This window comes from Mus caroli, chromosome 3, assembly GCF_900094665.2.
Source record: "Mus caroli chromosome 3, CAROLI_EIJ_v1.1, whole genome shotgun sequence".
In the NCBI taxonomy this organism is placed as follows: domain Eukaryota; kingdom Metazoa; phylum Chordata; class Mammalia; order Rodentia; family Muridae; genus Mus; species Mus caroli.
The window spans coordinates 32,467,584-32,479,916 of NC_034572.1; the positions used below are offsets into that span (position 1 = coordinate 32,467,584).

Below are 12,333 nucleotides of genomic sequence, written 5' to 3' on the forward strand. Positions count from 1 at the left end.
TTGCAATGAGATTCAAAACCTTTCTACAAGAATGCCTTATATTCTAATACGTAACTTGTACCCTGTTCTATTTTAGAAAGGGGCATCAGATCTAGAACTGGAATCGTGGATAATTGTAAGCCATCATGCAGGCACTGGGAACTAATCCTGAGTCCTCTGGAAGAACAGCCAGTACTCTCAACTGCAGAGCCATCTCAGGATTAATGAATGAGCATTGACATAATAGCTGATAACTACCTGTAGCTCCAATGCCTTTTGTGGGCACCAGGCATACACATACATGCACCAGCACACAGACATATATGCATCCAAACATATTAGAAAGATAAGTACATGAAATAGTTAATTATTTAATTAATTCATTTTATAATGTGTGAATGTGCGCAGGTGCACTTGCATGCATGTGTGCTTAGGGGTGTCTAAAAGCAGGAGCTGTCCCCCTGCTTTTAGACACAGGGTCTCTCACTGGCCTGGAGTTTGCCCAGTACCCTGTGCTGGCTGGTCAGCAAGCCCCAGGAATGTGCCTATCTCTGCCTCTCCTGTGCTAGGATTACAATCACACACAATGACCAGCCTCTTTAAAAAAACAAAAACAAAAAAAACTGTGGGTTTGGGGGCTTTAACTTGGGTCATCTTCTTGAAAAGCGATAACAGGTACTGGGCCATTTCCCCAACCCCTAAGTCTGAAGTATAAGTCACAAGTGTCCCTTTGGTATACAAGGAAGGAACTCTGAAGTAGTAATTCAGCCAGTGAAGGGGAAATCTGAAAGAGAGGTTTGCCACTCTTAGATGCCTTATTTCCCTCTGTTCTCTCCTGAAAAGGTTGGGGGCAGGGGGAGTCCTTAAAGAAAATGGACACTGTGATACCAGAATCCCAGCTCCCTTCCTGCCTTCTAAGATGTGGCATGCTTACTGCAGGACACAGCCATTATTTAAAAAAAACAAAATTCTCTCTCTCTCTCTCTCTCTCTCTCTCTCTCTCTCTCTCTGTCTGTCTGTCTCAGATGACAACTTGTTGAGAGTTGGCTCTTCTGTTCTTCTTTTAAGAGATCTTAATATTAATTTTGAGAGATCTAGAGGATTGAACTTGGGTCATCAGATTTAGTGGCAAGTGCCTTTACCGACTGAGCCCCCTCACCATCCCACAGAAAGTATCTGGAACCCCGTGTCTTAAAAGTGCCTTCATTTGATTTAGTAAAATCAAAATAACAATCTGGATCTTGTTATTGACATGTTCCCAAATCATTCCTTGGCCTGACAGCCTCCTATCAAGTGATGCTATTGGATCAGTTAACAAAACACAACTGAGCCTCACAAGGGAGAAGTGAACTTAGTCCATACAACACCCATTTAGAAAGTGTTAGCTCTCTCAAGACTGTGATGTCAGTCCCCAAAAAGCTTTGGTCTCAGTTAGGTTTCTGTTGATGTGATAAAACACCTCCACCAAAAGTAACTTGGGGATGAAAGGGTTTATTTCATCTTACAGTTTGTGGTCCCTGAAGGCAGGAGCTGATGCAAAGGCCATGGGGGCTAGGGAAGGGGTGCTGCTTGCTGGCTTGCTCTCCACGGCTTACTCAACTTGCTTTCTCATATACTTCAGGTCCACATTTCTAGTGATTTGGGCCTGCCCATGTCAGAAAATGCCCCCCAAGTTCTGCCTACAGGTAATCTGAAAGAGGCATTGTCTCAATTGCTATTTCCTCCTCTTTGGTCAGTCTAGGTTTGGATCAAGCTGACAATACCCAATCAGGCAAGCTTTGTATAATTAGGTCACTGTTGGAGAAAGTGCATTGTCTAGGAAGTTCTCTTCTTGGCTATATTGTTTCTCCTGTGTTAGTTAAGAATCACATACCACTTTAGTTCCTTTATATCAATCCTGTAACTTTCTGTAAATGCAGGGTCTCACACAGTTTTTTTCAAAGAGCTATTGGTGTGGACAGATTGATATTTTGTAACATCACTGAAGGCTAACACCCAAAGTCATATGATGATCTACTTTTTAAAAAATGTATAAAACACTGTTTGTTTGTTTGTTTGTTTGTTTTTGTCAAAACCAAAGTCCTGGCTTTCAGCTCTTTCCATCTTCGCTGATGTCTGAAATGACTTGTTTCCAACAATAGGTGGCGCTTCAAGGAGTTTTTGTCCATTGAAATGTACCTCCCGCTGACCTTTGCTGTCAAAATCAACACAAAATATTCATGATTCTAAAATTCTTCCATAATTGATGGACTGTAACTATTACTACCCCTGGTATTTGTTATGGAGGACCAAAGCTAACGTTCAAAGAAGTCATAAAAGTCTGCAACAAACTATGAAAACAAGTAGAAGCATCTTCAGGTTTTTAAATAAATAAATAAATAAATAAATAAATAAATAAATAAATAAATAAACAAACATGTATAGATATATGTATAGATATATAGCTTTTAAAGTTATTCAGTTTATTTTTAAATATATATTTGTTTTGTTGTTGTTTTTTATTTTTGCGGGGGGGGGTTGTTTTTTTGTTTTTGTTTTCGTTTTTCGAGACAGGGTTTCTCTGTGTAGCCCTGGCTGTCCTGGAACTCACTTTGTAGAACAGGCTGGCCTCGAACTCAGAAATCAGCCTGCCTCTGCCTCCCGAGTCCTGGGGTTAAAGGCATGCACCACCACGCCCAGCTATCTTTTTGTTTTTTAACTCTTAATAATATAAGGGTTTAAAATTTTTATAGCAAGGATTTACAATTTTTTAGGTTAATTTTAAATCATATGTGTATATGCTTCTCCGTGTGGGTTTGTGTACGTTAGTGGGTGGCCAGGAGGCCAAGACTTCAGCTCTCTTCAAGCTGGAGTTACAGTGCAGATGGTTTTGAAACCCCCCCCCCCAACATGGGTGCTGGGAATCAAACCTGGGTCTTCTGGAAGAAGAGAGAGTGCAAATTATCACTGGGCTGTCGCTTCAGCCCCTGTCAGGATTTTTTTTTTTAATATTTACAATGTTCTTTGTCTTAACTGGAAGTAAAAATTAATCACTGAAAGCCTCCAGATAAATGTTAAAGTTACATGTCTCAACCTGAACTTAGAGGACAACTGTTGCAAAATCCTAGTCAAGATACACATATACATGTGCGCACGCACACCCACACATTTATGTGTGAATATGGCAAAGCAATCAGTCAAACCTGAGAGTTTGTCTTAGAACAAAAATGCAACCCATCTGATCTGAAAGTAGTTATTGGGTAGTAATGGCTCATGCCGTTACCCCCAGCACCTGTGAGGCTGAGGCAGGGGAACCTCTGTGAGTTTGAGACCAGCTTGGTCTACGTAGAGTTCCAGGACAGTCAGGGCTACACAGAGAAACCCTTCTCGAAAAACAAACAAACAAAAGTTATAAGGCAAATTAAGTTTATTATTTAGGGCTGGAACTTCAGGAAAGAGGGTTTTAAACATTTCTTCTTTCTACAGTATTTGGCTACACCACCAACCAATTATTTCTATAGATTTTTCCAGTTCCCAAAGCACTTGTGTCTCCTTGACTCCCTCCTGAGCATCAAGGCGTCAGAAGGCTACAGTGTTGCTATAGCCCAGGAAAGTCCAAAGGTCACCAAGCTACCCCTGGCAGCTGCTGGACTTCTTTTGGTGGGTCCTTCATCAGGCTTGCTTCAGGAAACAGTGTTCTTCCTACCTGTAACACTGAACAGAGGGCTTATGGATAAAGAGGGCACATTAGCGATACAAGACCATAAGGCAGAAGGAGGATACAATTGAAACTCAGCCCTTAGATGCTTGTATGCGATCAGTTATTATAGGGCATCTGAAGTGTTGTTGTTGTTAATGGGATTCCTTTAAAGGCCTTAACAATTACACAGTAAGGAAACTAAGTAGTCATTATTAAACTTCTTGTGACTTTTGTATGCTTTCTCTTTTCAGTGTTAAGCACTCTTAAATGACAGGTCTATAGTTACCTACAATATGTTACCTTTTCATAAATAAAGAACAAAGTGTAATTTCTGACAGTTAACTTCATTAGGAAACAAACATTAAAATAGCTCTTAGGAGGTATCTAAGTCTTATTTTGTTTTAATAAAAAAAACAAAATTTGGTTTTCTTACAGTTCCATTTGGAAGGGCATATAATTAGGTTTAAACCAGATGAGCTTCTTATGCACATCTGTAATGATGAAAATGGTGAGAAGAGTTCAGATGAGCCATTGCTGTTGGCCAGGATTTACTTTAATGGACCGTTTGCTCCTCCTATCAAAAGTCAGATGAGTAGAAGCTCCATCTACTTCCTTATGGAAATGACGAGCAAGCCAGGGCGAGGGGAGCAGGATTTAGATGCTGTTGGATAGGCAGGAAAGGCCCATTTGGTAGTGGGTCAGAGATGCTTCCTGTGTGAAGGTAAGGCTCTGGACAGAGACAGTCTGAGGCAGTTTGCGTGAACACTCGTCACTTTGAGCCACCTGCTTATAAGGAGAGAGGCTCTAACTCAACCAAGTCACTGGAGACCAAGCACTCAGTGGGGCTGAGTCTGTAAAACATTCAGAGTCCTTTACTCAGGGCCGGACTTCATGGCTCCCACTTGCAGGATGTAAAATCATGAAGAATATTAGAGGGTAAGAACCATGCTTCTGAAAATGAGGGAAATGTTTATGGAAATCTTACAGAATAGGTTAGTCTATTTCAGTCTCCTACAAAGACGGTTCATAAAAGGAAACTGAAAATAACACGGCCCACCCTTGCAGCTTGTCCGAGGATGTTCAAGAATACAGGGTTCATTGCCCTAAAAGGAAAGGAAAGAAGTTAATTCCCTTTACTGGATTCTTATGGATGGATTCAAATCCACGAAGACATCAACTTCTGTGATGTGTTGGTTTCAACTTTGTTTCTCAACAGCATGCAAGGCTATGAATGATAATATAGTTAATTTCACAATTACTAATGTAACTTATCATGACATCACAGAAATACTGGGCGATTTAGAAAGCATTGCTTGTCAGTCTGGAAACAAACAAAAGTATTGTTTGTCAGCCTGGAAGTGGGCACACAATGGCTCTGATGTTTTTATTTGGGCAAATCAATAAATCAACAAGTCCTTTAGTCCTTTAATTTCTTTCAAGTCACACACACTTCTGAAGCCTTTGCCGGGCAAAATTTTCACTTTATTCTCTTTCAACAAAAGAGATGGATAATTGTGTTTTCTCATGAAAGTGAAGAAAGTGTTGGGCTTCCCTTCCTACCCAACTCTATTTAGACAGATCTTACGTAGGGAAGTAGGAATTACTGACATTTCCCTGATGACCCTTATATCTTTTTCAGAAATGTTTCCTACCCCAGTTGTTTATTCCTAGACTGGACTCGCTGCAACTGAGTTTACTAAATAAAGCACAAGGTCTGTTCTAAACTAAAAATTTATAGTTTGTCTCAAGTCTCATGACTGCAGGCAATTAAAAAGGTGAAGCTGACTTCATTAAATGTCTTCCAGATTCAAGGTTACTAAATCCTAACCTAGTAGCATGTGATCTTAAGAAACACACAATGGAGGCATTTAAGCAGAATCAATTTTGTGCAATATATTTGATTTTGAAATAGAACATGACCCTTGAAGGTAATATTTTTGGCATTTTATGGATTATTATTACTATTATTATTATTAAAATTTTTTTAACTTAAGAGATTTGTTTTAGCACATCTCTCGTCCAAATATTCTGAAATGTAAATAGGAGTCTTTGAAATTATATTTTTATAAGTGTTATGTGGTTCAAACTCTCCATTGTTGCCTCTCTTCATCTTATTACATTGGAGAAATGGCCCCAAATTTCTGCAGACAGCTGGGAAGAGCCAGATAACACACTCTGATGAGATACTGTATTTCTTACTTGACACTGCAAATCTCTTCATGCACAAAAAGAACAAAAGCAGATCCACTGCAGAAACCTCATTATGCTCCTACATCTGTGAAAAATAGACAAGACACAAAAGCCCCACCAACTCTACACTTGAAAATATGACTTTAACACATCCCCTCGCATGAAGGGTGAACAGACAGCTTCTTGGCTTTTAATAGGTTCTATTACCTTCTAGTGTACTTTCTTACTGCTGATCTTCTTTGTAGGGAGTGTCCTGGGTTCCTTGCATGTAATTCCACACATAAACCGTGAATTCTAAAAACATTCAAAAGCTTGGAAATGCATTATGTCAACAACAACAAAAACTTTATAAAAATTCACTGCAATTGTTAAGACTTAAAAAAAAATTACTTTGAACCCAAAATATCCTAACTCACATTCACAGTTGATTTAGATCATGGAGTTTTGTTGTTTATCAAATACCATTCCTGATAAAATTCCCTGGAAAAATATTTTCTATCAACATTTTGGGGGGTCTTAGGTTATTTTTAAAACTCTATGGAATTTTTAATTCCACATACAGTCCTTTTCACTACATCCTGAGCTATAGCGTCCCTATAATAAATAACCAAATTCCATAGTGTGTAAAGAACCAAAAAGCATTCCCGGCTTACTGAAGTCCCCCACCTCGTGACAGACATGTGGCTAAAGCTAAAACTTCCTGATGAGTTATGCTTATTTTATTTCATTTAAAATGCATTGGTGTTTTAGACAAAATTATACAAACATTACAAAGCAGGAAGGAATTGGGTCCCATTTTCTCCCCTCCCCCGCCCCCCCGTGTAATTTTAGGGATCGTATCACAAACCAAATGGAGCAATCACTAAAACCCCACAGCAGGAAATCCCACCCTTTAGTGTGTAATTATATTACATTTGCAAAAGTGACTGTTCTTTCTGAAACTTTCATATTTCGCATGATCTGAACTTTGCACTTTTCCCTTTATCTGGGGGCACGGTGTCACGGTGTACAAATTTTATTTTCCCGTTGTTGGTGGTGGTTTGTTATTGATTTTTAAATGTTCTTCACAACTCTTTTTAAACTCAACTCTAAGGGTGGCTGCACCAGTCCTCTTAAGTCGGAGGCTGACAGCTCACGACTGACAGGGGCCCTGGAACGCCCGCTCCTCCCCAGTTGCGCTCGCAGGACTCCTGCAGGCAATCGACTTTTGTTAGAGCGTCCTCGACTCCACATCCACGATCGCTGAAATCCTGCTCCGGGTTTTCGTGCAGCCCGCGTGATTGACACATGATATCACCGGGGGCGGGTCCCGGCGTGGAGGTGGAGGTGGCGGCGACGCTGAAATGCTGCGGAGCCCGCGCGCGAGTGCTCAGCACGCAGGGGTTTGCGGCGGCCCCGCAGCTAGAGCTCTGCGGGCTAAGGAGCGGCTGCGGGCGGCGTGCATGTGTCGGGAGGACCGGCCCCAGGCTCTGCACTAGGTAAGAGCCTTCCCCTCCCGCCGAGGACCTGGCAAGATCAGGTGAGAATGGTGCTTTATTTTATTTTATTTTATTTTCGAGGAGCTGGACGTTTTCGGAGCTGGCTCTAGCTCCGTGCCCGGCGCTTTGCGGTCGGCCCTGCAGCGAGTTCCGTAGCCAGGCAGCGAGTTACGCGTGTGCGAACGCGGGCTGGCACCGCCGCGCACCCGCGTGTCTGTGCGCATTGTTGGGGACCGACTCGCCGGGCGCTCGTGCCAGACCTGACTTTTCCCGTCCCTGCGTGCGGGCTTGCCTCGCGCAGACGCGTCGCTTGGACGCGCTTTGGACTGCGGGGCATTCCGTGGGGGCAAAACGTGCACGGCCGTGTGTGTCCGGGGCTCGTGGCTGTCCATCTCGGCGAGCAGGACAGCGTCCCGGGCTGGCAAGGGACTCACGTGTTTCTGTCTCTGCTCGTCTGCAGCCGGCGTGGCGACTGCGGGGACGCGGACCTGCGGGGACCCGAGAGCCCGGGACGACGCCGGGCCGCGCGCCTGACGACCGGGACGGGACGGTGCTGTGGAGCGGGCGCCGCGCGCACCCGGCGGATGTCCCCGAGCCGCCCTCGGCCGCCGCCAACCGCGGAGAAGCGCCCCTGCTCGGGGGCCGCCGAGGCCGCAGCACGGGCCATGCGCGCCCGGCCGCCCCGCCGCGCTTGATGCGGCGCGCGCTCCGCCCGCTCGGCGCCCCCGGCCGGCGCCGCGGAGGCCGAGGTGAGTGCGGGCGGCAGGTGCGGGCCGGGGCGGGCCGGGCGGTCCTGGCGGTCCTCGCGCAGCCCGTGCCAAGCGCGCGGCACCCGATGGCGCTGGAGACCCAGCGCCCGCCTGTGCTCGGAGCGCAGTGCCGCGGGACGCGGGGAGAGGGCGCTGCCTCCTCCCGCCCGCGAGCTGTTTTCATTCATAACTTTACCCCGCCGGACCTGCCGCGGCTCGGTGCCCCTGAGGTCTCGGCGTGGGGCCCAAGTGCCCGACGGTGCTACCCACAGTGCTGTCCGCGCGTGCGCTCCGGCTTCGCTCTGGGCAGTTGCGGGGTGCCTAGGTGCTCCGCCTGAGCGAACTTGCTTGGGAATGCCCTGTAAAATGCGAATTAAAGCCGTGCCTAGGGGTTTCATAACTCAAACAAGCCGTTCCCACGTCTTCCTTTCTTGTGGATGAGACTTGGCATATTTAAAGTCTTTGTTATGGGGTTTTAAATTTTTTAAAAATAGATATGGCACAGGAGCAAGGATGGGCAGTTTTCCAGTGTCGTTTAGGGCTTCGGCACCACAACATGCTGTTATGGCCGTGCATCTCATGTGCGGAGAAGGTAGTTATAAGCTTAGAGGGGGCCTCCAAAAAGCTAACACATATGTAGTCTGGGGACATTAGTTAGCATCCATAGTAAACCCACGTATTCCTTAAGACTTTTTGGGTTGTTTTGATTTTCTTTGGATGTGCAGGAAAGTGCAGGGGGGGGGGCTTCTTGAATTAAGGTGCATCTGTGAGTTGGGAAGGCATTTGTGTGAAAAATATCTTAGATACCTATTGCCCAGAAACAGAAACGAAAGAGTTTGGTCTGTCTCTGGAAGAATACGTTATAAATTGGAAGCTATTTCCTTTTGACATGGACGTTGTGTTTGTTGTCTATCAGTGTATTTATTTTACGACAAAAAGCAGGTCTCTTCAGGGCTTGTGAAAATCAAGGTCTGTCATGCTGATAAATGAAAGGAATTAAATATAATGTAAAAAGACCAGGGCTCCTCTCCCTGCTTTAAAGGGCTGACACTTGTGCATAAGTTATCCTTGTTTTGTGGGTGAGCCTTGATTAACAGTTAAGGAAAGCTAAGTCCACACCGTCCGGGTTGTGTTCCTTGTGGCAGAGCACTCTTCATTCTTTGTAGCTTCCTTTGCTCATCTCACAGATCTGTGTGATGAGCTAGCGTCGGACCCTGACTTCTGCTGAAAATGGCCTTTTGAGATTCCAAGTGAGCTTGGAATAGCCGGTGTTTTGGAAATTGCCTTGATTAATTTTCTCATTAATCTAAAGCTCGTAACAGCATATAAATGGCCGAGGGGCCACAGCACTAAAGCCATTCTTAATCTTTAAAAAGTAGCTGACATTTTCCTTACGTGAACTGCCAGTGAACTGACAGTGAACTCTGAGAACAGTTCCAGGGCTTACACTGAAATGCTCTTTCGAAGGCATATTTCATTTTAATTATTTGTTAGGTTTGCAAACAGGAAGACACGACTTCCTCTGCTTCTTAGAAGCTGGAGAGCAACTTCTAATTTTTAAGGCATGAGGCCTTTGCTTTCTTCCTGTGATATGGTCCTCTGCAATCTTTTTTTTTGGAGTTGGACTCTGGCCAGGCTTCTGCATCATTGAAATCAGCCGATGAAGGAGATCATTACCAGGTGGCTTGGGGAATTTGTTACTTGACAGCAGCCCTTCTCCCCCAAATCCGCTTTCTGTCGCTTATTTTCTCTCTCACTTTTCTTTAGGATTTCAGATGCATGGCAGATTTCCGCTGACTGCTGGAACTGGAGATCACTCCACATGGATTCCCCAAGTCAGCATGGCAGCCACACTTCGCTAGTGGTGATTCAGCCACCGGCTGTGGAAGGCCGGCAGAGGTTAGACTATGACAGGGACACTCAGCCTGCTACGATTCTGTCCCTAGACCAGATCAAAGCCATCAGAGGCAGCAATGAATACACAGAGGGACCTTCGGTAGCGAGAAGACCTGCTCCTCGCACTGCACCAAGACCCGAAAAGCAGGAAAGGACTCATGAAATCATACCAGCCAATGTGAATAGCAGCTACGAGCACCGACCTGCCAGCCACCCGGGCAACGCCAGGGGCTCGGTGCTGAGCAGGTCCACCAGCACCGGAAGCGCGGCCAGCTCAGGGAGCAGCAGCAGTGTGTCTTCTGAGCAGGGCCTATTAGGACGGTCTCCGCCCACCAGGCCCATCCCAGGTCATAGGTCAGATCGGGTCATCCGGACCCAGCCCAAGCAGCTGCTGGTGGAAGACTTGAAGGCCTCCTTAAAAGAGGACCCCACCCAGCACAAGTTCATTTGCGAACAGTGTGGCAAGTGCAAATGTGGAGAGTGTACGGCCCCCCGGGCCCTGCCCTCCTGTCTGGCCTGTGATCGGCAGTGCCTCTGCTCCGCGGAGAGCATGGTGGAATACGGGACCTGCATGTGCCTGGTCAAGGGCATTTTCTACCACTGCTCCAATGATGATGATGGAGGTTCTTACTCGGATAACCCATGCTCCTGTTCACAGTCCCACTGCTGCTCCAGATACCTGTGCATGGGAGCCCTGTCTTTGTGCCTACCCTGCTTGCTCTGCTACCCTCCCGCCAAGGGCTGCCTGAAGCTGTGCAGGGGCTGTTACGACTGGACCCACCGCCCTGGCTGCAGGTGTAGAAACTCCAACACTGTCTATTGTAAGCTGGAGAGCTGCCCCTCAAGGGCTCAGGGCAAGCTGTCATGACTTCTGGAGGTGGGTTGGACCTCCGCGGAATGTCTAGCTTCCAAACTTTGGCTGTTGGTATTAGAGGCAGATTTTCTTCTCGAGTCTCTCCTGTCTTGGATGGGCCTCAATAGGAGTGGACTGTGAAACTGCACCCAGCTTGTTCTCATTCCACCTCGAGGGTTCTGGGAGCTGCGAGGGCCTGTGTGCTGCATCCGCTCTGCAGCTGCTTCCGTGAAGATATACGCATGCCCAGACTTGGCCGAGAGTTGTTTGGGGTCTGGTACTGTGGGATCATGGACTTAGTTTGGTTTATAAAAAAGTAACCATGTAAGTGCTTAAATAAGCTATATATTAATCTGCCTCTGATGAGATCTATCTTAGTGTCCTTCTCCTAGCCAGATGGGAGGAGCTACTCCTTAGAACACGTTTTTCCCGGCCTTCTCCTTACAACCCTCTGAAACCTCCCCACAATGCATTGAGCAGATGCCAGTGGGTCGTCCCCGCACACCCCTTTGGCATAGCTCTGTGCGGTGTTGGTCTTCACATCAGAGATGATGTTGGCAACCCTTTTCCTCCTCCAGCGCCCAGTATCTGTGAAGGACTTCCCTTCACGCCCCCACTTCACTGAGGACACTTGGTAACTGTAGTTAATTCCTGTCTGATTTGCCCCCAGTGTCTCAGAGCTACAGCTCCCTAAGGTGCCTTTGGCTCCTGGTTGGCCTTTTGACTCTTAACAGCTGAGTATTTCCAACCCTTTCTGTGTTTTCATTGCCTTAACCACAAATTGTGGTGCTTTTTTGTATATTTTATGTATATTTTTTGTATATTTTATGTATAAATCACAGAGTTGAATCCTGGCTATTTTTAAGACAAAGGTCTGTTAAACTTTTTTTTATTGTAAAGAATATTTATTATGCGAATCTCTATTATTTTATGATATTTATTGCAAAAGACTGTTGAAATGTACTCATGTCATATCACTACTTCAAGAAAAGCAAGGTGACTCGAAGAAAGTATATAAAGAACATCTATGTTAACTACAATGCAGAAAATATATTAATTAATGAAACCGGCTCTCGAGTGCATCTTTTTTTTTTCAACCTGTACTGCTGTGGAATTGTTACGTGATTCAACCTTTTCAGACTCTAAGTAACAAAATCCAGGCATAGGTGCCCTCGGGTTTTAAACAGTGCTTTTGGAAAGTACTGTAGTCAGAATTGTATGGTCTCCATTGCTTCATCAGACACCCGTGGGGGTTACTTTGTAAAGTGAAGGTTTTTTTTTTTCTTTTTCTCTTATAAGATAAATGTCCCCACTTTATTTTGTATGTAAGTTTTGTTCATATCGTAGTTCCTTGAAATGCTAAATGTTTTTTTAAGAGCGTTTATCTTAACTCTCTGGTTGTTCAGAGGTTAGTGTTCAACAGTATGACTTAAATGATTTAGTAATGTAAACATACTTTAACAAACATTTTCATAATTAAGATATGCCAAAGAGTGAGCTCCTGCCAGA

The 12,333-nt window shown here is 45.1% G+C and overlaps 2 protein-coding genes across 5 annotated transcripts in view; both read left to right on the forward strand.

The window, feature by feature from the left end:
• The window catches only part of LOC115030614, a 7,409-nt gene extending 2,811 nt beyond the window's left edge, over window positions 1–4,598 (forward strand). The window contains exon 4 of the mRNA XM_029475186.1: window positions 4,567–4,598. Coding sequence (XP_029331046.1) covers window positions 4,567–4,598 — 32 coding nt within the window. The remainder of the gene's footprint in view (window positions 1–4,566) is intronic.
• A 2,610-nt stretch (window positions 4,599–7,208) lies between these two features.
• Spry1 (sprouty RTK signaling antagonist 1) lies at window positions 7,209–11,894 on the forward strand. 4 transcript variants are annotated; one of them, XM_029475612.1, is made up of 3 exons: window positions 7,209–7,367; window positions 7,787–8,075; window positions 9,843–11,894. In XM_029475612.1, exon 3 carries the CDS (start codon window positions 9,898–9,900, stop codon window positions 10,837–10,839), a length of 942 nt encoding a protein of 313 aa, XP_029331472.1. In that variant the 5' UTR covers window positions 7,209–7,367; window positions 7,787–8,075; window positions 9,843–9,897; the 3' UTR covers window positions 10,840–11,894. The 4 variants fall into 4 exon arrangements, with proteins under 4 accessions (XP_029331472.1, XP_029331473.1, XP_021013997.1 ...); XM_029475613.1 differs by having other exon boundaries at window positions 7,209–7,326; XM_021158338.1 differs by lacking the exon at window positions 7,787–8,075.
• Window positions 11,895–12,333: the final 439 nt, after the last annotated feature.

Excerpts from the sequence above, each read along its gene's own strand:
- Spry1 (XM_029475612.1), top strand. The coding sequence starts at position 9,898 with ATGGATTCCCCAAGTCAGCATGGCAGCCACACTTCGCTAGTGGTGATT.